Source organism: Lissotriton vulgaris, chromosome 1_1 (genome assembly GCF_964263255.1).
Source record: "Lissotriton vulgaris chromosome 1_1, aLisVul1.2, whole genome shotgun sequence".
NCBI lineage: Eukaryota > Metazoa > Chordata > Amphibia > Caudata > Salamandridae > Lissotriton > Lissotriton vulgaris.
In genome coordinates, this window is record NC_141685.1 from 1879195973 (window position 1) to 1879222089 (window position 26117).

At 43.5% G+C, this 26117-nt stretch overlaps 1 protein-coding gene across 2 annotated transcripts in view; it reads right to left on the reverse strand.

The window, feature by feature from the left end:
• CTTNBP2 (cortactin binding protein 2) overlaps positions 1-26117 on the reverse strand; it is a 670231-nt gene that overhangs the window by 218338 nt on the left and 425776 nt on the right. For both annotated transcript variants that reach the window (XM_086919417.1, XM_086919418.1), the window contains 3 exons: positions 23450-23529; positions 2373-2459; positions 2187-2286 (listed from right to left, as the gene is read on the reverse strand). In XM_086919417.1, coding sequence (XP_086775543.1) covers positions 2187-2286; positions 2373-2459; positions 23450-23529 — 267 coding nt within the window. The remainder of the gene's footprint in view (positions 1-2186; positions 2287-2372; positions 2460-23449; positions 23530-26117) is intronic.

Genomic DNA, 26117 nt, shown 5'->3' on the forward strand with positions numbered 1-26117 from the left:
TCACAAGGCATATTTTCCATTTGCAGGAGGTTGGCTAATGAATATTAACTGGTAAGGATGTTATATGCTGTCCCCTTGTATTTGATTGTGAATGCAGGGATGGGGGCCTGCAAGGGACACAAAATTCCATTCCTACATTCCCAGATATATTTTTTTATTTTTTTTAATCAGACTGTGCTCCTTAAAGAACTGGGGGAAGGGGGTGGGTTGTAAATCTCACATTTCTCAACTACAAAACCAGTGGGCCACAGGGTGAATGTGTAAGCTGCCCAAGGTTCCGGTAGGACTGTTCCCATGAGGAGCATGGTCAGACAGGCAAAGTGGGTGAAAAACAATGTTTTGGAATGCTACCGAAGGATTGGCAGTGTTAGACTATTAACAAGCATTCATCCTATCTCGATCACCACCTCAGTTTCACTCCCTAGTTCTGAATTCAACACCGTAACCGGTAGTTAAAAAACCAATTCGCAACAGGAAGGAGATGTATCTTCCTAGGAAAGGGCATGTGTACCAGGGTGATATTGCTTATAGTAGTGATTGTACTATGTAATAGATAGATGACAATTCAGAGAAATGACTAATTCCCAATGTTTAACAACGCACAAAATGTAGTCAACCTCAATGGTTTACCACGCAATGCATTTCTCTTATGAAAATATTAATAAAAATATTTGACACCAAAAAAAAAACAAGCATTTGTCCTATCACCTTTTGGGTGTTTGAGTGCCAGTATTATGACTTCAAATCTGAAACTAACAAAGATTTCCAAGAGAGTTGATGCAGATTTGCTACTATTTTGGTAAACAGGTCAGTAAGGAGCATTTTTACAAAGAAGTGGCACAATGCTGCACAGCAAGCAACATTGCTGTGCTGCATTGCACCAACGCAGACACCATTGCATCATACTGCAAGAATGCCTGCCTTATGGTTTGTGCAGGAAGCTGTACCTTCCTGCACGGTCTGTGGGGGCTTTTTCCTCTTTGCATGTATGCTGCAGACTGTAGAACACAAACCATTGTCTACAACTTATTGTAAATATGAACTTGCATCAAAATCCATGGGTGGATGCACAAAATGCCCATGCACCTCCCACTGAATGCCTTCATGGGGCAGAGTAACGCAAGGCAGCGCAATATGCTGTGTTGGGTTACTTATTGTTAGAAAGCCATGCAAATTGACATTTGTGCTGCTTTGTAACTATCAACAAGGATTTTGCATTGGGCTGCATCAAAACAGTGACCCATCCTCAATGCAAAATCTTTGTTAATCTGGGCCTAAGTACATTTACATTTGTAGTTAAAAAAATGAACAAGTAAAAACTCGTTTGTGAAATCAGGATGACAAAGAAAACAGGCACAGCAGTCTCTACTCGGGGCCCCCAGACCCAACTTCTTAGTAGAGAATGTAGTTATTTGGGGGGTGTCACACCTCAAACCCCCACCCCGAAGCTACACCCCTTGTGGTGCACTGAACATCTGATCCCCCTGAGGCTGCCCGATATGATTCTCAAAGGGGAAACTGCCCCTGACTGACAGCTTCCTCTTTGTAAATAAGTTACACTCTCCTTCGAGGTAACGGTTCAATGATTTACGATTGCAATTGTGTCGAAATCCATTGAATAATATAACTGCAAATCTGAAATTGGAGAGGCCAGTTTCACACCCTATCACTAATGTTTCCAACTCACAAAAGGGGTTTAGTACTTGGCTGAACTCCATTTTGAGTTCACAGACTCTGTGATTGTGTGTATTGCAGGGTTTGTGACTACAAAATGATGCGGTACATCAGTTCTTCACTCAAAAGGTCTTCCAATGCACAGTTGACCAACAAGTTTGACCAGTAAATTAAACGTTTAAAAAGCAACACATTTCCTTTAATTCTTGAGAGAAATCTGCACACTCTTACTACAAGAGAACCTAATGGATACTGCTGCCTGCCCAGTCACTGCAATAACTTAAAGAAAAATTAAATAATACATAAGTTTTGAGCCACACAGGTTCAGACATTTTTTTAGGTGTTATTTTTCTGCATATCCTCTAGTCACTTAGCAATTCAATAAAATGAACAGATTATCATTAAAACGTACACATGGCTACACACATAGTCCTTCGGATTTTTCTTTCCAATCCATCATTTGACATTCTGCTGAGGGCTTATTAATATCATATATATGAGAGTTTCCTTACCACGACTAATGAATAATTCCACAAGCTGCTCCTTGGAGAATTCCGCATCCAACTGCACTTTAACTATTTCACAGCAGAAACCCAATGACTCATGCTTGTGCTGTGTTAAAAATAGAGGGGTTCAGTGATGATCTGCTTGCGGTGCTACAAACCAAAGGCATATGTTTCATGTGCATGCATCATTACCTTAATGCACAGTGCAATTTGATGTGCAATGTAGTCTTGCAAGCTTTCTTCTGGCCCATGAAAGATGACATTATGGTACTGCTCCACCTAATTGTCATATAAAAGAATAGTCGTGGATGTTCTTGAAAAATATGATAGAATTTTCAAATTCAAAATAACATTATGTACTGTACATCATAACAGAAATCCAACTCTTGACATCTTATTGGAGTTATTGACCTTAATATGTTAATATGTCACATTTTATAGGCTTTCAGAGCCAGAGTCTCTCAGATAGTCAGGAGGTAGAAATAGGATTAAGAGAAGGAATAAGAGCTGTTTTAGTACAGCATCTCTGTTACAGAAAGAATAGAAATTAAATGTGCTTTCATTGGATACAAAGAATGACAAGCATTAGCAAAAGCCAATAGAACTGGCCATAACCAGCCTGCCATGTTTGTTTCATTTGTTTTTGTTTCAACACATGCAATCTGAAAAAGGCAATATTTTAATAAGGTAAAAATTAAAGTTGTGACCAACCATCGCAGGCACACCAGTTCTGGCACATGTTATTTTGCAAGAGACTGTGTACATGTGATCAGGCAAAATCTAAATCCCTCAAAGTGCAAGTCAACCAGCGCCCCCCAAGTGCAATTCAACCAGTGCCGGAAGTGGGATGATCCATTGCTGTGTGCAGTGGTAAGCAGAAACAAAATATGATTGACATGTAAACAGACAAATGGGTGAAAAGAGCGGGCTAAAAGCCCAGCTGAATATGTATTTTTATTATGAAATTTTTTGTGAAACATGAGGCTGGCAGATACTATGGCTGCCACTAGGCCAGCCCTAAAAAATGAAAGTCAAACAAATGTGAAACTATAGTGAACTGTAGCACAACCTAGATAATCGAGAAAAAGATTGAACATTCAGTTTTGTATCGAAACTTGAACGATAAGTTACATTTCCCATAGAGCTCGCTAAAATAATGCAATTGAGTACATTATTTTAAAATGTTTTACTTATGTGGTATTTCTCATACACTCCAAATGTAACGAATACAATGGAGGAAGGTTTTTGTTGAATGAAAATCTATCTTTTTGTTTTTGACCTCGAAGTAGTACGCCTTCAAAGTACACCGTGTTCCATTGTTTCTACTCGAAACAATGAAGAAACCATACTGTTTTCCTTATTGCTCTTAATGGGGGCACATCCTCGTAGCCTCCCTGCCCTCTCTCCACTACACTTACAGTCTTCTATGAGGGTTATTATGCTGGTGTTGCAAGCCTAAATGGTCTGATATTAGTTTATTTTACTTTTGTTGCACTGAATCACTTTAAACATGGACTGTGTCCTGAATACTATACAAATTTGTTTTTAAATAAAGTTAAAACCTTTGCCAAGGGTAAGTTTTCCTGCCCACTAGTCCAGGTAACTGGACTGTTTCCGAGCAACAGTAAGGCCATGCCAGGACTGGTTAGGACGTCCTGTAGATGGGAAAGAGAGCTAAAGGAAATCCTGACTTTTGCAACAACGAGACTATTTTCGTGCTGGCACAAGTGGCCATGACACTTGGGAAAAAAAAGTCTTAAAAATTGCAGAACTTTCAGGTTGTTTCATTTTGCACAGACCTAATTGCTAGTCTAGAGAGCTGTTTTTTGTATGTCATACTTTTAAAATGTCACAGGAATTTAGAAATTCGCACAAAGACATAAAAGGATGAAGAGATGCAAATTTAATATAGCCCTAGGTTAATATCAAGGCGTCTTCAGTGCGGCTGCTTGGAACTAAGCACCTATTTTGGCAGATTATACGAGAATGTGGTTGGGTTTAAGTTGGTGGTCGTTGCCACTGAAGGTTTTTAACTTTAGACTTAGATTTTGTTTTAGAAGGTTGAAAATGTATAGCTACAGCCTGGAGGTTGTAGCTGCACACAGGCCCAAATTTGGTTACATGCTTTCTTCTAGCCTCAAAATTCAAGCCAAAGGCTGAGAATAGGAAAAACGGATAAAATAAAGCTGCTACGGGATCTCATTCTCATACAGGTTTTGGCGTTTTGGCCCGGTCATTCAGAGATGTCCCAATTGTTTTGTAGATATTCTCTAGCACTACTGCCTTAAAAAAAGATCATTACATCTTCAGAGTGATTCCTCAGATGTCATTCAGTTGTTTGTAGTTCCATAAATGTCAGAGCCACAGGAACAAGTCTATTTTGAGTTGATTTCATCTTTAAACAAACACATTTCTTTCCCCCAATTCCCGGAGCTTCTGCTCACTTCAGTCACATAGAAAAGTGAGAAGACAAATGTATTTGTAAATATCCAACTTGAGTTTGCCCTGACCCTCCAGTCATGGGCTTTAATCTACCCCAGGGCAAGTTGGCTTCTGGGGCATGACATAGAACTCCTTATCCACTCCAGCTGAGAAGAAGGCGGGAACACCAAGCCTTAGTGGAAAATGCAGGAGCAGAAGTCCAAGAAAGACCTGAAGTCAAATTTCTTTACCATTCAGACAGACAGGAATTCTTTGGTCTCTTGGGAGGCATGGACGTTTTCTCTCCACTTCATTTCCTGCCACGCTCTCTGCTTGGCATGCAGGGAATTATAATATGGTATCCTCTTTTTTCATTTTTGGCACTTTAATACCTTTCAATTCTTTTTATTTGCTGGAAAATGCTGTGTGTCCATAACATCTATTTCAGATTTACATGCACCCACAAAGTAATGTCTGCAGCTCTCACTCAGCTGTGTGTGGCTCTCTCCAGACCAATAACTGTGGATCTGCACCCCCTACTTTACCCACTAATCTTCATAGGAAATCACCTGTGTATTGCCCTGGAGGCCTCTAGTGTCTATTTCCGGAAAGGTTTGGGGAACCCTTTTCTTAACAGAAAAGATGCTACTGAGGTCTATTTAAATCCACAATTCTGACTCATCTGTAATTTTCAATTTTATCATCCCATTTCTGTGTTCGACCATTTGAAGTAGAAGATGACATGCCTAGATTCCCTAAAGGTGTGAAAGATGTGTGATACAAGGCATACATGCATAAATGCAAAAATGGGCATTCTAAAGTGTCACGTCCAGCACTAACCTGCTCTCTCTATGGGCACAATATTTCAAAGGTAAACCGATCCAGAAATAAATAATATAAAACAGGAGTTATCAATTCTAAATGTGTATTATCATACAATGATTATTGTAAGAGGAAAACGTCACCCAGCATGTGTTCTGAAACAAATCTGTTTCTTCAGGGCAAACCAAAGTATTAAAGTTCAGTGTGTGGATTACTGCCATTTTATGGGGGTATTACATCATAGGATACGAGAAATGTCTCCGTCCTTGGAATGAACTAAGCAGAGCTACTGGAGAATATATTTCATATTCACTAGTGATCTTTTCAGTCCTGATAAATGCATATTTTGTTTCAATATAATTTTCCCAAGAAAAATTACCGTTTTAAGGTTATTGGCAACTATAGTCTGTAGCAAACGGCTACTGAACATTGGCAAATTGTTTTGTGTTAGGTGTAAAATGGGTTCTGCACAGCGATAATTGACTTGACAGCTGTGCCTAATTGGAAATAAGAACAGCTGTCCATTTAAAAAGGGCACATGTGAGCAAACCCTGTTTAGCATCCTAACTGAAATGTTGGTTCCTTTATTTTTTTATGTGATTTAGTATTTCCTTTAAGTGCAGTAAACAGACTGACGGGAATACAATTTTGCTCAGTGCAAGGGAATTGTTTATTTTGTGTCTCTTTTTGTGGATTCACGATTATTGTGTATTTTCTTCCCTGGTACGGTAGTTCAACATTTTGTCTCTTGTACTGAGATTGTACTTCTTATTGCAGAAAACGGTAAGGCACCCAAGGTGCCAGTCTTAAACAATTGCCCTGTTATGGAAGTAAAATTGGAACTTAGCTTGCTGGAACATTAGGCCTTTTTTTTAATGATCCTGTGGATAATGCAGAGTGTTTTGAAGGTAGATGGTCTGGCTATATAGGCAGCCGATAAGTAGTCAGTGAAGTACATAGAGCTTTGATATGATAAGCTCCAATGGCTAAAGGCGTAAGAACTGTCATACTGAGGTGGTTTGATTTATTTTGAAAGCAACTTTATTCGGCATGTTGTGCCAGGACAGTACAGAAATAAAATCACAATAAATCGGGGATTAAACAATAAAATTTCACTTCATTTTAAAAATACAACTCTTAAAACGTTAGATAAAAAAGTAAGGTCATACCATACGTGTACATCTAGATAGTTTTAAAAAGTAGATACTTTGGTGCATCACAGAGTCGAGCCAGAGGAGAACATACTTTAAAATATTTAATAATTCATTTGTTCTACCACTGTGCTAATTAACTTATATCATTAACCTATTACAAAACTCTAAAAGACAGAACTACACAAACTAGTATATAGATGTTTAAAACCTTACAGAAAAACACAAACATGCTAAAAAAGCTAAAAATAGATCCTACTTGATGCAGACCACTTGCCTAATTCTCAACATTGTCAGTAGCAAACGAAATAAAGCAAAAAAACGATAGTTTGGCTTACATTGGTCAACAATATTCACAGGATATTTTTGTGTGCTCTAGTGCCCAAGCCTCGGCAAATTGGAATAAGCCACTTTTTCCCAATAAAAAGATAGGAAGGGCTGAAAAAGAACATATGCTCTATTGTTTCCTTCTCAGGCCCACAAGTGGGGCAGGAGCATCCTGTTGAGCCAGATTTGTGGGCCCATTTGCTGGTATAAGATGCCATTGGTAATGTTCTATATCTAAAATGTAAATAGGGCTTTCGAGCCAACGGAGGTTCAATAGCATCTGAAAATTTTTCAAAGCTGTAAGTTACTTTGACTAATAGAAATTGTTCCGTCATAATACCTAAGTGAGGATTCAACAAGATCTGGCCCAATTTGAACTGGTGATAACTTTCTTTAATCTGTTGTTTACTAGTGGAGAGTGAATTCTCCGGCACTTCCCAGAGATCAATGAACGCAATCTTGGCAAGGGTGATGATTTATTTGCACAATTCATCTTTACTTTATACCTTGTTCGCTACATCCACATCCTTCTCCCTCCTTTCCAGTGGTGACTCATTCATTAATGGTGATGACGCTACATTGGAGCAGAGAGTGAGGGATTCCACTGATGAACTAGCCAAGAGATGATTGATTTACATTTAATGCAGTGCTGACTACAGATGGTTCAAGTGAACTCCACATATAATACAGGAACCAATGTCTCAGTACTGTTATAATGCATGTACAGTCTTTGGTGCATACAAAAAGCCTTGAGAGTTTGTTATGAAATGTTTATCCTAAATGCATACAAAACTAGTTAAGTCTCAGAAAGATCTGTAATATAATGTTTTGTTCTGTCATTAATACTTCTGGGGGATACAATACAGAGTCATTAGCTAAAATAACACCTGTTTTCAAATGACAAACATATTCATTGCCTCCATTTCCACACCCACGTCACAATTCATGACTACAGTAGGCATTCGGATAACTGACTGGACGAGATATAAGAAGGTGGGTTAGACAGGCCTTCAAGAGGTGTGCCAGGGTCATGTTGGAATGTATAAAGATTGTTCAGCTGTATGCCTCAATCCTTGTCCAATGGATTTTCCACAGGAATGCCAAGAACAATTCTATATGACAGTGCGGATATCATCGGACAGGCCAACCAATCAATCCTTGGAAAGTATGTTTTGTTAAAAGGAAATAAAGGTAACAGTGTACAAAATTAGATTCTGAATGAGACAGGTCCTAAGGGAAGGAGAAGATACACTTTGGTAATACAAAACATCTGTTTGGATGACTATAATGATGGATAGAGGAAGAACGATATGAAGGATGAAGAGAAATGGAGAGAAAAGATGTTTATTTTCACAATGGGCCTGAGCAAAATGATAGGTTTGTCTCCTACATAACACATGGGAAGGTGAAACTTTCCATGAAGATAATGAATATGAAAAAGACACCTATGTGTATCAATGCTAGCTTTATGTAGGGTCTATCTGGACAATAAAGTTTGATCCTTAAAAATAATTATTAGTTTGTCATGACATTAGGATTCATATCGAACTCTCTGTGGGAAGCTAGTAGTGGTAACTTACTGGCCTGAAAACAGATCATTACAATGCTGAACCCCATACTGCTGGAACTTCTCATAACACAGACTTTCAGCTCTATTGTAGGATCTTCAGTACTACTTGGAGAACATGGGAAGATGTAAGATAAAATTCGCTCAAACATAATCCCTACTACAGATGCTTAAAAAGGGCTTTGACAAATTGAATAGGCTGTACATTTTCTGGTTGAGAAAGGTGCGGGGAGGGGGAGGTTGTAAAATGAATATTTTGCCACAGCTATTATAAAGGTTTTGACATTGCGGACACAGATGTTCTTGGTTTTCTTGAATGAGTGAAAGTAAATGACAGTGAAGCTTAAACGGGAGAATGTTGACAAGACTTGAGAAACTCATGAGTGCACTGAACGCTAAGGAAGAGGACCATTGCTGCATATAGCACATGACCTTAGAGCTGTTCAACGGAGGCTCAGCAAGCATATGTAACATTGTTAAACTGCAATAGCAAGGAATATGGATTACCAAAAATGAGACCATGCATGGTCTGACATGCAAAAGCATATGACCTATGTGAAAACTAGGAAATTACACTGCAAAATAATGATCAACTAGTACCAAATGGCCATCAAGCTATGATGGGTGTTCCTACGGAATGTAGGAAGAAATGGAGAAAACAATGAGTGAATGAAATAGAGTTTTGTAAAGCGCATTACTACCCGGAGGCCTCGTAGCGCTGAGGACGGGTGGGAAACGGTAACAACCAACTGAGGATTAGTGGAAGAGAAGTGTTTTCAAGGTTTTGCGAAATTTTTGAAGATTGGGTTCACTACACAAGGAAAGCGGCAGGGAATTCCAGTCAGATGCCGCATTCCACGAGAAAGAGCGGCCACCCCATCTGGATAGTTTAATTTTCTTGGTTGTAGCCAGAAAGGTTGTGCTGGAGCGCAACGATCTCCGAGGATGGTAGGGAGTAACTAAAGAACAGATCATTGCGGGACCTTTTTGCCACATAGCTTTGTGCGTTATAAACATTTGCCTTGAATTTTACCCTGGCCTGTATGGGCAGCCAGTGTAGTTTCCTCAAGGCGGCCACGCCTGAGTGTCTTCGAGAGAGTCCGAGAAGAAGACGTGCCGCCGCATTCTGGGTTACTTGGAGTTTTTTAATAGTGCTGAGAGGAGCGCCGAAATAAAGGGCGTTCCCGTAGTCAAGGCGGGACAGGACAATAGCCTGGATCATTATCCTTTGGGCTTGAAAGGGGAAAAGAGGCAGGATTTTCCTCAACGTTTTCATCAGGCCAACACATGTGGCAGAGAGTTTGGTGGCTTGCTGATTAAAGCTTAAGTTGTTATCCAGCCATATTCCCAGACTTTTGATCAAATCTTTTGGTTCTGGGGGGACACCCATGCAGGTCGGCCAATCAATGGTGGGTCTTGGTACACCTAATTTTCCCAAGAACATCAGCTCCGTTTTCTCTCCATTCAATTTTAGGTGTGACAGGGACATCCATTTTGTTATTGCTTCTAGGCAACTGACCAGATTGTTGGATGTGCCCTCTAGCTGGTTCAGAGCCACCACTAGTTGGGTATCATCTGCATAGGTTACTATATCAAGGCCATGGGAACGCACAATCTCTGCCAGGGGCTCCATATAAGCATTAAAAAGGGTAGGGCTTAGGGAGGAACCCTGGGGCACTCCGCAAGTGAGGGGCCAAGCTTTGGATTGAGTGGCACCCTCCGACACCTGAAACATCCTATCCTCTAAGAAGGATCGCAACCAAGTGAAGGCTTGACCTGCCACTCCAAGATGTTTTAGGCGAGAGATTAAGATGTTGTGGTTCACGGTGTCAAAGGCGGCACTCAGGTCTAGCAGCATAATTGCCGTGGTGCCACCTTGATCCATGTGCTTCCCGGCTCTGTTACTGTCAGCAGATAAGCCTCTGTCCCTAGTTTAGGGCGGAAGCCTGCTTGAGAGTCACGGAGTAGGTGGTTGAATTCCAAATAGTCAACCAAGATGGAATTGATGTGCCTCTCAAGCAGCTTACTCATCCAGGGGTGGAGGGAGATTGGGCGATAGTTAGCCATAATTGCTGGGTCGAGATTAGGTTTTTTCAATAAAGCCCTGAATTGAGCGCCTTTCCAATCCGTTGGTACATTTCCTGTAGTAATAGAGGTATTCAGGATGTTTAGGATAATTGGTCTGATAATATCCGCAACCTTCAATAGATGGCGCAGTGAAACAGGATCGGTAGGAGAACCCGATGTCACTTTTAGCATTAATGCATTCAGGGTCTTCATTAAGCAGTGGAATCTCCACTAGCTGGCAGATGGATTTTGCAGGGATGTTTCCTGTATCAAAAGGATTCTGTTCATTCGGTTTAAAAGAAAGGGAGATTGATTGAATCTTTTGGAAGAAGTACTCTGCCTGCTTGTCGCAGCGGCTTTGAGCTTCTTTTGGATCAGGGGGAATAAGTGGGTTTTAATCAAAGATTTGGCGATCCAAAAGATTTCCCTCGGGGCATTAGCTGCCATCCTTATCTTTTGTTCATAAAACACTGATTGTGCCAGCGTAATTTCGGCCTTACATTTCTTGATGGATTCCCTATAAAGGTTCCTGTCTTGCGAATTTATTGTACGTCTCCACATCCTCTCTAATTTCCTACAGCGCTGTTTTAGCTCTTTCGGTTTGGGAGTGTACCATGGTGCCTCTTTGGACTTGGTTTTTCCTTAAGAAGTTTCAAAGGGGCCACCGACTCTAGTGACATCTGTATCCACTCATTAAAGCGCATGTTAAGTATGTCTGGGTAGAGGGAATGCGGAAAGGGAATTTGTCCATTGGTCGGCTAATACCTTCGACCAATTCCCCCCCATTAGGGTGGCAGGGGAAGGTGCCATGGAGTCTGCACACAATGAAGGAGTGTTCAAAGAAGTATTACCTGCCATCTACATAGTCATGGGAAACCCTTAGGCTAGCTACCAAATGGTGTGATACTTGCAATGAATATTCCAAGAATTCACTTATGACTGATGCTAACATTATTAGTATAATAATGTTGCATGCGCATAATGAACTATTGATTTAATTACGCACCCAACAACCTTAGTAATAATGCATCCTTTTGAAATTGTTGCCTTACAGTTACCCCCGACGAAGGGCTCGTAATAAGCCCGAAATGCATTGGGTTTTTCAAAATAAAGAAATGCTGCTTTGAACATTTGTTTGGTTTGGGATCGTATTTCCGAAAAGGTCCGGATGGACATACGAAAATATGAGAAGTTTTCCTAAAACAGAATATGGCATAACGTGGAAGAGAAGAACTGACTAAAGTTTGATAAAAATTTGAAAAATTTGGATCTAAATTGGATTAATTTGAACAATGGTAAAATGAAAAAAATGACTGGATCTGGCATCCATATTACGCAGTGCGTCTGGGTGTGGAGAGTCGATGAGGCTCTCCCCATATGTTTGTAACATTATTAGTACCACATACTTTAAGAGCAGCAGAACTGGCAGATGCCCCAGGGAAATATTTGCCACTTGGGCAGGGATACAGATGGGAATATGTAACAATATAATACCCTTTCTGCATTAGTCTGCCCTGATTAGTGTACCAGTAATAACTTGTTTTTATAGCACTCCTGACATTTCCAAAGCTATAAATAACATTTCCTACTCTTATCCAAGTAGTGGTACTCAATTTACCAACGTCAGAAAGATGGATGCCAGAGTTGAGCCAGGATATGAATTAATGCCCTGCAGATCACAGATGATGTAAGAGAAGTGGGTTTAACCAACTCATCCCCCTTCCTGGCTGTTAGAGTGACACTCTCTTTAATGCCATGGACCACCTATTTCCCTTTCTCAATTTACAATGATACTGGTCCACTCCCCAACTTAAGACACCATTACTATCGCACCATGAAGAAAGGCAAAGGGGAGGGGACGTACTCATGCACAATGTTCTTACAAGAAGGAAGCGGCTGTTGAGGGATATTTCTTTGGCAGCACTGTGGGATGGTACAGTAGCACAGTAGGTTACTGCTTTTAAGCAGAGGAACCCAAACAAGTTATTAAAAATCTAAATCTAAACGTATTGAATGTGTTAATGTCAGGGGAGCACTAGTGCTTTATTTCAATCCAACATTTCTTATTTTCTGCAGATTTGCTGCACTTTTAAGGTATTGCTGTCCTGCTTCTTCCTTTTACTTAGTACATGTTTCATGCATTAGATTCCTTTTCAAGAGCTTATCTTTTAGGTCATGAACAATTTGGCACTTCTGTTTTTCAAGCATGTGTTGACACGTATGTTAATTCTTTATTTGCATACCTAGGAACTAAGACAGTTCAGAATTCCTGAATTGTGTATAACTGCTGTAAATCTGCACTCATCTCCCAGACGCTACAATACCTGGTCCCTGTCAAACAAATGCATGATAATTACAAAGGCGACCATCATAGGCTCCCCAGTAGAATTAATAACATAAGCCTGTTCTCTTTAGCCACAATGCTCACCAGTTAGATTTTTTATACACAGACACTTGCTTCCCTAATAACTAATACCTCCATACAGTTGGCACTGACATTTGCATTGCAGCAGACCTTCCATGCAAATGTCCTGGTTGTTGAGGAACTGTGAAGCACTCCTTCACAATTATTTAACATTTTGAAAATTGTAATTTTATATTTTGCTTCTTTATTGTCATACAGTGTATTAGTCTGTTAAAAGTATTTCATTTCTAAGCATTCGCAGACCCCACTGAACAAGCGCTGTCGAGCCTCAGGTGTTCCCAGACCACTGTAGTAGATCATTATTTGGCTAGCTCAAGAACGAAAAAAAAGGACACTATGTAACTAATTTTCAAAATCCATGTTAAAAAAAACTTCTCAGTTAGGAGCCTTCTATTTGTTGGTTAACAAAATGAAATTGAAAGTATTTTCTTAGCACTGCTATGTACTTTATCTATGATACCACTATAAGCTGAATAGCTATGTATTTTTCTAAATGAAAACACATTCCTGAGGAATTATAACACCACACATATAGATACTGTTCATGTCAATAAGTGAAGTCAAATGGTTTAAGGCTAGTTTCTTAATATAAATTGCTGAGGTCACCAGGTATACTACAAAAGATTTTGGGAACTCGTATACATAGTGAGTGATTGTAAACTGTATCAATTGTTCTACCTGAAACAGCCTTCACTCCAAATACAAGCCAGTGCTTAATTTGTGCCGTAACAAGGTCAGGCTACTGAATTTTTCTCCCTAGTGAGATGAGCCCAATAATTATTCAAAAGAAATGTACCTACCTGTCCTGTGTCCTCCTCCTTCCATTTGGATTCACGTCTTGTCTGGTATGTCCTCTAAGGATGGCCCACCCAGGTCCAGGCATGATGACTGCATCACCTTAGTGATGTCAGTTGTGCACGCCTGCCTTTCAAGGAGCATTTTCTTTCCCATTGGTTAATTATTACGGTTGAGGGTGGGCTGATGGGTGAGCTGTGGGCCAGGCAGGCTGGGTCCTGGAAAGTTCCGGTTTCGGCAATAAACGTAATGCGACATCTCCAAAGTAATTAAACGTGCGTAGCTGCTTTCTGTTAACAACTGCACTGAAATGAAAACCCAGCAGAAGCAGCTGTTCCAGCTGCGAAAAATCCGTAAGATTTCCCACCTGCTTTCGCACGCGGCGTTGGTACAAGTTGTGATCTCCCTGGTACTATCCTGCCTCGACTTCTCTAATTCCCTCTATGTAGGCCTACCACAGTCATTGCTTCGCCACCTTCAAATCGTGCAAAACCAGGCACCAAGACTAATCCACAAAACCCCGAAATGGCAATCAGCAAGAACTCTGCTGCGTAAATTGCACTGGCTACCAATTGAACAAAGGGCAGCCTTCAAGACTGTCTAATTTTTAAAGCCCTTTATTGCAACAGCCCAGACTTTCTGAAAGCCCTCCTCTTGAAGCACCCTCCTGCTCGCAATCTTCGGTCGGCCCACCTCCTTCTGCTGGCCGCCCCCGTTGTCAAACTCAAAAAATTAGGTGGCCGCAGATTCGCCCACCTGGCACCTAAGCTGTGGAACCCCCTCCCTCTATCTATCAAGACCAGCGGCTCCCTACTGAACTTCAGAAAGTCCCTAAAAACCTGGCTTTTCTCCCAAACTGGCTAGCCTGCTCCGCCGCAACCTCTGCACTCTCTGAGCGCCAGGAAACTTATAGAGTCAGTGCGCTTTATAAATTCAGCTTAAGATAAGATAAGATAAGAAGCAGGCCATAAATGATTCCTTTTGTCTTGCATGGAATGCTGATGCTCTTGGCCTGGGCTGGAGGCCGGAGGCCTACCAAAATACATTATTTGCCAGCGATCTAATGGAGCCAGTCCCAAGGAGACTGCAGGTCACTGGTAAGAGACTAGTAGATATTACTCCAACAGATCTCTATTAAGTAATCTTGAACAAATTTACCAACGTGTGTCCTCTTCACAAATTTCTTTGCAGAAAATAAATGTATAAGTTAACTTTCAACTCTGCTTTTTCAACTTCAGCGCCTCGTGACTCCACAGCCCCTTTCCCCTGCCACACCTGACCTTCCAAGTTATGGGCTCCCAGAGTAAATTGCCAGTTCCAGTGCTTTTCCTGCATATGTAAACCGGCATGTTTTTCTTTTTGCAGAATCTGCAAATGAAAAAGAGCAGGTAACAGCACTTGTCTGCAGCTGCAGTACACGTTTTAGGCAGAACCCAGTGACATATGTATGGACAGAAGTTCCTGCAGGCTATCTATGTTCATGTTTCTAGCCCAAATTGGTCCACTGTAGGGACCCTGGCTCTAGCATCTCTATTCTTGTAGTAACCTTAGATGTAAATCATGCAGTTGAATGATTATCAGACAGGCCTTGTGCGTGAACACGCACAGATATCTTAAATTTGCGCATTCATCTTAAAGGCTCGGAGTGTGTCACATTTCACGTGGCAGTTTCCATCTGCACTGCTTCCCCGCAAACACAAGGCAACATTAAATGAATAATACACTCTCCATGCAAGGTACTTGGAGAACCTCCAGGCTCTATGTTATGTTATGGGTGTCTTATATAGCGCTCGGCTACTCCGAGGAGTGTCCCGGCGCTTTCTGACCCATAGCTGAAACAGAAGGGAAAAATAAACAAGCATTTGCAATGCAATAGGTCTCGCATTAGGAAAGTTTGAGCTATTGGTATTGTAAATGACAATTTTTTTATTTATGTGTTGGTTTTGAAAATAGCAAAATTAATAGCTTCGTCATTTACAATGCTAATATTTTTAACTTTCGCAAATGTGACACCTATAGCATTTGTAATGTAATATGTGTTGTATTTACGTGTCACAGCAGCAGAAGAGGGTGGCACAGCAGCAGAAGAGGGTGGCACAGCAGCAGAAGAGGGTGGCACAGCAGCAGAAGAGGGTGGCACAGCAGCAGAAGAGGGTGGCACAGCAGCAGAGGAGGGTGGCACAGCATCAGAAGGGGTGGCACTGTGGCTGAAGAGGGTGGCACAGCGGCTGAAGAGGGTGGCACAGCGGCAGAAGAGGGTGGCACAGCGGCAGAAGAGGGTGGCACAGCGGCAGAAGAGAGAGGCACAGCAGCAGAAGAGAGAGGCACAGCAGCAGAAGAGAGAGGTACAGCAGCAGAAGAGAGAGGTACAGCAGCAGAAGAGAGAGGTACAGCAACAGAAGAGAGAGGCACAGCAGCAGAAGAGAGAGGCACAGCAGCAGCAGAAGAGAGAGGCACAGCAGCAGCAGAAGAGAGAGGCACAGCAGCAGCAGAAGAGAGAGGTACAGCAGCAGAAGAGAGAGGTACAGCAGCAGAAGAGAGAGGCACAGCAGCAGAAGAGAGGTACAGCAACAGAAGAGAGAGGCACAGCGGCAGAAGAGAGGCACAACACCAGAAGAGAGAGGCACAGTGGTGAAAGCAGAAGAGGAAGCAGAGTAACTCTATGTGGCAACGTAGAAAAAGATTGGTTAGGCCATAAGGCTCCGGACATCATGAGAGCTACCACCTAAAAGATAGGGTAAATACAAAAATGGGCTTACATCAGATGGTCCCACATATAACATTGCCATGTACAATGAACCGTGCTATACATAAAGTGTCAGTACTACCCAGCCGGGTTAAAAACGAAATGATTACCATATAACAGAGGAAGTCACAAAAAGCTCACATTGTAAGAGTGTGAGTCAATGTCATTGTCGCTACCTTTAGCAATAAGTCGCATTGCGTAAACTTGAGTAAAGATATGTGCCATTAAGAAGTTATCGAAATATTGAAATGCCAAAAGCCACCAGAAACGGCATTCTCACTTGGTAAAATGTGTTGTCGGTTACCTCGTTTAAGAAAAACCAAAACATGCCACCTGACTTTCAATATCAAAGCTCACCCGAGCAAAAATCAGATACTAGCGGGATCCGAAACATTGTGTAACACATGATCCCTGTATAACCAGTGTTAATACTACGGGGCCTCCCAAGCGACACAAGAAGGAAATATAATTATATTTTAATTCGAGGGTGCTTACCCCTCTTGCCCCCGAAAGAAATCACCGCCGCAGCCCTGCTCCGTGAAAACCGGAAGTCAGGCACTTTTGGCCGAGACGGGGGCGGGGCCTGCAATCCGGCAGGAAGTCCCGCCCGCCGACACCGAGGAAGAAGTGAAGATGGCCTCTCCGCAGCCCGGGGCTCCCATGAGTTGAGGAGAGTCCCGGGGCTGCCAACAGCCAGAGTGTTGCAGGGCTCCCAGGTGCTGGAGGGAGCCCCGGAAGTGAAGTCCTGTCCCCTGGTGCCGTGAGGAGACTGCCGCAGAGAGGAGCCCGATGCCCAGCAACAGCCCGGTGAGTGCCCGACCAGCCCGAAAGAGCCCGGTGAGTGGGAGGGGAGGGGGGTGTACGCGCGTGTGTCTGTGTGTGTTCGAATGTGTCTGTGTCTGTGTGTGTGCGTGTGGGTCTGCGTGTGTGTATGCAGTGTGTGCCTGTGTATGGCTGTGTATGTGCGCATGCATGAGTGTGGTGTGTGTCTCTGTGTATGCGCATGCGTGTGTGGTGCTGTGCGCGGCCCCGAGGAGGAATCTGAGACCGCGACGCTCGTGCTTGAGCTCCGTCTCAGATTCCTTCTAACACGCCAACAACAGTTGTCTTCGCAGACAAAGCAGGCTCCGCCTGCTTTTAGGTCTGCTCGCCCTAAAAAGGAAACAGACCTATCATTGACTATAGAGCCAAGTTTTCAAACCTTTTCTAAAGGCCAGCAGGTTCGAAGTACAACTGAGTGCCAGGGGGAGGGCATTCCACAACTTGGGAGCAAGATGTTTAAAGGAGCGCCCCCCTACCCTAGCTCTCCTGATAGTAGGGACCGTTGCCAGACCAAGAGATTCTGATCTTGTCGGTTTGTAAAAGGTAAGACGTTTCTGGATGTACTTAGCACCTACACCATTGAGTGCCTTGTGTGCCAATGTAAGTGCCTTAAAAACAATCCTCTTTCTGACAGGAAGCCAGTGAAGGGAGAGTAACAAATCCGAGGCTCTAGCATGGCGGGGGAGGCCAAAAATGGCCCTTGCCGCCGAGCTTTGGACCACTTGTAGTTTTTGCAATAGGTAGTCCGGAAGATTCAAATATAAAACATTTGAGTAATCGAGCCTGGAGCAGATTAAGGCCTGAACCGTCGTTTTCCTATGGACCAGAGGGAGCAAAGGGAGAAACTTGCGTAGCATTTTAAGAAGACCAAAACAGGTACCAGTTAGGCCTATGATCTGAGACTTCAATGATAGACTATTATCAATTTTAACCCCGAGGTTCTTAGCAACCGAGGAGGAAGATGAGGGAGGAAACATATTCACAGGCCACCAATCCTGCCATGGCGGGTCAGCCTGACATCCGAAGAAAAGCACCTCCGATTTGTCAGGGTTGCACTTGAGGCTGTTTCGCTGAAACCAGTCGAAAACAGCCCCAAGGCACCTGCGGATTCCCTCTCCGTCGAGCTCGGCACCCTTTCTACAGGTGAAGATAAGCTGGGTGTCATCAGCGTATGATATGATCTGGGCCCCAAAAGACTCTGCCAGTACCGCCAAGGGAGTCATAAAGATGTTAAAAAGGGTCAGGCTAAGCACCGACCCTTGAGGAACTCCGACCTCCAAAGGCGGCACTTCGGCAGAGAACGGGGGGGCCCAGACCACCTGTCGACGACCCGCTAGATAAGATCTAAGCCAGCTCAACACCGTCCCTCTCAGACCGATCTCATAAAGTCTGCTGAGGAGACACTCATGAGGGACGGTGTCAAAGGCCGCCGACAGATCTAACATCACCAGCATAGCACTTCCACCTGAGTCAAGTACTTCCTTAATGGCTTCATTTACCTCTAGGAGAGCAGTCTCGGTACTCAGATTGGAGCGAAAGCCTGACTGGGTAGAATGAAGTAGGCCATGAGTTTCAAGAAAAGTTTAGAGCACAGAGTGGACGTGCTTTTCCACGATCTTTGCTAAACCCGGTAAAAGCGGAATTGGCCTATAGTTGGCATGATTCTCAGGATCAAGGCCAGGTTTTTTAAGAAGTGGGACACCCATTGCCTGTGTCCAAGCCAGAGGGACAATGCCACTCGCCAGCGATAGATTGAGAACTGGATTGATCAAATGGTTTAGAATCTTCGCGGAACTGGCCAAGAAAGTAGCAGGACAAGGGCCCAAAGGGGAGCCTGACTTGATCTTGAGGAGGAGGTCAAGAGAGGTGGAAACAGACATAGCTGGAAACTCAGAGAGAACAGGACTGGACTTGGTTGATAGAGTAGATGGGTTACTAGAGTTGGAAACTACGCTCAGGCCAGAGGAGGGAAAGGAGTCTTGAATCTGTTTAATTTTTGTTGTAAAGAAGTTTGCCAGCGAGATAACCCATGGCTCAGAATGCTCTAGGGCTCATGGCGACTGATGGAGTTAAAATGAGAATTATTTTTTCCCAAAACAAGCAGTAGTTTCACATTGAATTTTTTTTCTTCTGAGCTTGAAACTAATTTAACACCATCGCTGCTGATGGTATCCTCCTCCTGTGCTGGGCCCTAATGTAAATGGGTGTGGTCATGACGAGCTCAGCTCGTCATGAGCACAGCTCCACTGTGCCTCATGACGAGCTGAGCTCGTCATGAGCATCGAAGGGGTTAAACACCAGAATGTAAACAATGCACACGCTCTATTACTTGTGTTTTGGCCCAATACAAAAATACCACTATTACTCTTACATACACACTTTTAGCATGCACTTTGTGCCCCCTTCATGTAATTCACACTAGCGCATCCACAGCTATCTTCTGGCTGCCTGGCCACTTCATTGTTTGGCAAAGGGATGATTTAGCGCTGTTTCTGTTTGAAGTAATTTGTAGCTGCTTAACTTGGGAATTTCTCAGGAGGCTGGAAGGTAGAGGGTCTGTTTGCTGTTGCCTTGAACATTCATCACCACTTTTTCTCACAGTGTACACGATTTGAAGCTTGGTATGGTTAGAGGAGACTGGGATGTTTTGCTTATGTCCATATGGAATAATGCTACACAAAACCGGACATTGCATGGTGATGAACAACTTAGAGGACCTTATTAAGGAGGAAATAAAATATGAGCAGCAATTGCAAATAGAGCTCAACTGTAACTTTTGTCTATGAAGTATTGGTGCGGCTCACCTAAAACTCATAGATGGTGTAAATATTATATATAATATCACAAAGAATCACTTCTTGTTCTCTGTGGTTGGGACGAGGCTGCTGCTGTATTTAGGGAGCAGGGGTTGCGAGACATTATTGTATGATCAAATATTGCGAAGGCGAGCCTGCTTTCCTGCTAGTGCATTGTAGTGATTGATGCTTCTTTTTTGGAGGAACATGTCTGGTTGCAGCTAGGGAGAAGGGGTTGGGCAGTCAGGTGTGAGTAAGTGACATTCCAGAATAAGCATCACCAGAAAGGAACAGCAAGGCTTCAATTTCAGAGTTTACCCGGGTCTACTCGCTGCCAACACTGGACTACAGACAGGAGCTCTGTCTTTGCAAGGCTCTCTACCCACTATTGGGCACCTGCACTGATTCTGCAAGTCAGATCCTTACAGCCTGTGTATTCAGGAGCTAATGGGGCCTTGACGGACTTCCTGTGGACCAGGGATGTGGAGGTTAGAGGTCATGGGTGTGTGGTTCTCAGTCTTTCACCTCTCTGGGTGGATGTGTGGTGTTTTCAGATTTACACCCCTGTGTGTGACTGGCACCTCCTCAGGATCTTGCTGTGCCACAGCTTGGCCCATCTGTGCTTCGATGAAACACGTCTAGTGACTGGTACTCAGCCACAGGTGCACAGTACAGGGTATAGACTGTTGTGTCATGCATCCTATGGCCATGCACAAGGCTCATTTCCTGACCTTTCAACCTGGAGATTTTGGTTCTAACCCTTGTTATGGCATGTTCAGCTATACTAGTTCTGGATGTGGGTGGGATGGAGCCAATAGAGGAAGTGGGTGGAGCCAGGGGTTTGGGTGTGGCCTCCTGAAACAATTTGAGCACTTGCACTTAATATTTTACAAATTAATCACTGTACAAAGCACAAGATGACAAATGTTTATACTGCTCTTGGATAAAACCAGAGGAAATGCTACACGGTTCCTTACAGGCCTAGGATGGAGACCCCAGAAGCATATGTCAGTAGATGATCATTCTTGTTATCAACAGAGAGAGAATGCTGGTGATTGATTTGCTTTTAGCTGGAAAAGCTGTATCTCCTTACTCTAGGGCACACAGGCTTTCAATGTACCGATTTGGAGTACAGTTCACCAGGTGTGACCCTTGAACATTTAACAAATCTATACTTGATTCATTTATATTTAACGCCTAGCCTGCAGAGTTGCATGGCTACAGAACCCAAATCACTGCTCATTGTGTAAATGTCCTCCCAGTACTGTATCCATCTACCTCCTAGGTATTTGCAAGCAAGGTGGCCTGTGTTTCTTTTTGACCTGTGTAATGTAAAAGTCTAAGGCAGACAGAAGACATCACTAGTATGCAGGTGATCCTGAGAAAGACCTGCCATATGCTAGGACTGTCACTACTTTTTGTAGTATGGCTTGACAGCGCCCCATCACCACACAATTATGTGAATACCACTCAACAAGGCTGTTGGGGCCACCCACATGATGGGATCCAGATATACATTGTACATAATCTGTGTGCTTCCACAAAACAGTGCTTGCCCTCCACACAGCTGTGATCAATTTGTTTATTTATTCAGCTGCCTAAGCTTGAACTTTCAGGTGCGTATACACACACACGCGCACACCTACCTACACACACACACACAAAACTGTAATGCAGTAAAAGTGTCTTCGATAAGATAATTTATAGTGGTTTTCTCTGGCAACCGCACAGTCATTAACCTACATGGATGTTCGGCTCTGGCTCCATAGTGGAATTGTCACCTGACCTTTTAACCTTCACCAATATTAGTCTATAGTTCTTTGCTTCCAAACAAAGGCCTATATACCCATCCCATGCTATTTGCTTCTAATACTTCACATCACCATACAACATTCCTTCAAAGCCAGACCTATTGGCATTACCAATGCATGTTGATGTTAGCGGTTGAAGGTAGGTTTATGATGTAAATGGTTTACCTAATGCAATTGCCTTAGGATTCCTCAACTTTAAGGTCGGTGTCTTCAAAGAATCTAAAGATGAGTACAAGATTGTAGAAATTCTAGCATGCATAGTAAAAAGGTATTTTTTGTTAACTGTTTTCCAACATATCTTTCCTACTTGCATAGAGACAGACAGGCTGTTGAAATTATTTTTACGCAGTTTTCTATCTACCTCTGTCTTTTTGTTCCCCTTTACTTAAAAAGAACGGTTTTAACAGAACATTAGTTACTGATGGATTTCATCCTTGGTGTGTGTCATTCATTTTTCAAATAGTCTTGAAATGATCCAGCAGGAGGTTTATTTTTTGGTGAGTAATTAGGAGAAAGTCATATACTTATTTTAGGTGCAGTGCTTACACTTTTCCAAGTCCACATATTCACTTACTGTCTCTTGAACTTCCATATATCCATATTAAATGTCTCTTTTACTACCGAAGATGAATATTTAATGTCTTATGTACTACCATGCGTCCATATTTAGTTACTGTCTCTTGGACTACCACGCATCCATATTTGGTAAATGTTTTTTGTATTTGGCACTGTAGATGAGCATAGAATAAAGGAAAATAGAATGCATGCTACGTTCCTCGCATGGCTATAGCTGCCATTTTACGTTCCTACAGCACCTCTTTTCATGCAAGTAGGGCACATATATTGTAGTGACTGGTGGCGATTGGAAAAGGATTCAAAAAATTATTTTTGTGAATTTTAGTGAAATTATGTCAATTTAAACTAGAAATAGGTGTTACTCAAACTGCTGGATTCGCAGAGGCCCACAGCACTGAAAATAGTGCATACATAATGATGAGGATCCATGGTAAATAAGGAAAAATCTATGCATTCTTTGGGTGGATGAGGGACGATCTCTTGTGACCGCTGAGTATACACCAGGAGGACTAGTTATTTGTTGTTCGCATGTGATGGAGCCATATTTAAACTAAAAAAGTGTATGGAGCAGTAAGCTACAATGGAACACAAGTGCACAAAGATCACCAGGGCGGAGCTGGTGTTTGGTGAAAGTTGATGTACAAATAGGTATTTTCTTGTATTGCATACTATAGTCTGAAAATATCACAAAGAGGTCAGAACATGCGAGAAATTAATAATACAAAAGGTAGTTATATATGTACCCTTAGTAATCGTGCCATTAGTGAATGAATAGGAATTGCATAAAATATTAAATGGTGCTGCGAACAAATGGGGGGGGGGGTGTCAATCCTTTTCTCTACATATTTATTTGATGAGTGATTTCAATACAAATCTGCATGATCACATTCACAGAACCAGCGATATCAGCACAAAAATGATATCATACTGTTTTGGAAACTCACCAGCCGGAGGAAATTCTGCAGCGTTGGAAGCGGAATCATGGATGCATATGACGCGTTGTGCAGGCAGCCGTCTTCTGGGCCTAAAATATACATTGCTTGTGTTAGATGTCAGTACACACAAACCTTACCCTAGAAAATGTCAGGTGCTGCAAAAGGATTGCATGGCCCTGCAATCCGCGCAAACGTTGCTGGCATTTTGCAGAGGCGCCGTCTCTAAGCCCACGCGGCTCAGCTGTACTGACTTTCACATTCTGAACGGCTCATTTTATCTTCTCAGATTCCCGCCCTTAGCCTCAGAGGTTGACATTCTTCCTGACACCAGAGGGGAGGGGGCCCTGAGCCGTGGGTGTCTCTGGAGATAATCACCACCATGGAAGATTAGTGCCACTCCATGGATCATCACGCACCGGGGCTATCATTAACTTCAAACCCACTCCGGGACTTTACTACTTTGCTGATAATAGCAAGGAATGGTTGAAACATCTGCAGAGCAAGGAAATCTCTAGAATTCAGAAATTAAAGACTACACTGCCATTTGATTCCTTCATTTAAGACGGATCATATCGACCTGCTGTTTGCTTGCTGGAGGATAGCGGCGGACCAGCTGCCCTGTGGATCATCTTACCTTTTCTCCTTTTCTTGAACTCACGACTCGCCGGACCCGCTTCGCGGGTCCCGCAGCGCGTCGTTTTACCAAAGGGCTGCACCAGGAGCTGAGGAGGAGCGCGGGGGTCAGGCAAGTGCACCGGCGGGGCTGCGAGCAAGGCAGGGGACTCCAGTGACCAGGAGCCCCTGCGCGCCCAACCAGTAACACCTGGGCTGCTCTCCCCGCTGGACACGCCCCCCCGCCAACGGAGACAAAAGCAGCTTCCAAACCAACGCCTGTGGGACACTTAAGACGGATCATATCGACCTGCTGTTTGCTTGCTGGAGGATAGCGGCGGACCAGCTGCCCTGTGGATCATCTTACCTTTTCTCCTTTTCTTGAACTCACGACTCGCCGGACCCGCTTCGCGGGTCCCGCAGCGCGTCGTTTTACCAAAGGGCTGCACCAGGAGCTGAGGAGGAGCGCGGGGGTCAGGCAAGTGCACCGGCGGGGCTGCGAGCAAGGCAGGGGACTCCAGTGACCAGGAGCCCCTGCGCGCCCAACCAGTAACACCTGGGCTGCTCTCCCCGCTGGACACGCCCCCCCGCCAACGGAGACAAAAGCAGCTTCCAAACCAACGCCTGTGGGACACTTAAGACGGATCATATCGACCTGCTGTTTGCTTGCTGGAGGATAGCGGCGGACCAGCTGCCCTGTGGATCATCTTACCTTTTCTCCTTTTCTTGAACTCACGACTCGCCGGACCCGCTTCGCGGGTCCCGCAGCGCGTCGTTTTACCAAAGGGCTGCACCAGGAGCTGAGGAGGAGCGCGGGGGTCAGGCAAGTGCACCGGCGGGGCTGCGAGCAAGGCAGGGGACTCCAGTGACCAGGAGCCCCTGCGCGCCCAATCAGTAACACCTGGGCTGCTCTCCCCGCTGGACACGCCCCCCCCGCCTATCACCAATAGGAAACATAGCAGTAGTATATTAAGAGGGTAGTACGTCCGCTTCGCGGGAGCGAGCGGGAGCGACCGGGAGAAGCCCGGGACAAGGGCGGGACCGTTCGAGGCCTGAGCGGACAGGACTGGGCCATCTCTCTAAGCCTCTCGATACGGGCTCCATTGTCACCACCAGAAACCATGTCATCTAGGGAGTATAAGGTGAGGGCGGCAAAATCCAAATTAAAAAATGGAACATTGGATGATTTCATTACCAAAACCCATTCCGCCATAGACAGTGAGATTGCCAAAATGCAGCGCCGAGTCTCATCTGAATTGGACGCTGCAAGGAGGCTATCAGTGGAGATAGCCGCGGCAAAAAAATCCTCCTTAGGTGCTTTCGCTTTTGCCAAAACCCCTGACCGCTCTACCGCCCAGCCACCAAAACTGATTGAAACCATTGCAGATATCCATCAGCCAATTGTTTCTGCTACACCCACACCAAAGGAGACCTCACCATTGCCCCAAGTACCCCCTACTACTTCCCCAAAAGTATCTATGTTTGGGGGAGTGGAGGTAATAAAGGAAATGAATGAGTGTAAGAAAGACGTGCCGGTGTTGGGTCCAGAATCTACATCTATAGGGCACGCTGGGGGATTTTCTGAAAATAAACAACAAGGGCCATATACCAAAAGGAAGCGTGGTAATCAAACATCATATGCTAGGAAAAAGGTAAAGGTTGCAAAATCCCAATTATCCACTAAACTGCCTTCCCCGCCCCCGGTGACAACTACACAATCTTTTGACTCTATTCCCGTGGTCAATATGGATGCGTTAGAGATAACCCAGGACAGGGACAAATTGATAATAATGAAGGAGAACAACGAAACTCCTCTTTGTGTTATAAATGGGGAAGATTTTGAATTCTTGAATGTAGTGTGGGAAACGCTCAAAAAGCTTTTAAATCCCTTTGAGGACAGATTAGCACAGATAGGTTCCCAAATTTCCAATATGGAAAAGAATTTTTTACAGCCAGGGAAAAAGCCCTCCTCTAAGGAAGACAAGGACTTAATGATTGGTGTTGAGAAACTTGTAAAAAGCCTATTGAATCCCCTGATAGAGAAAACTCAAATACTAAATCTAAA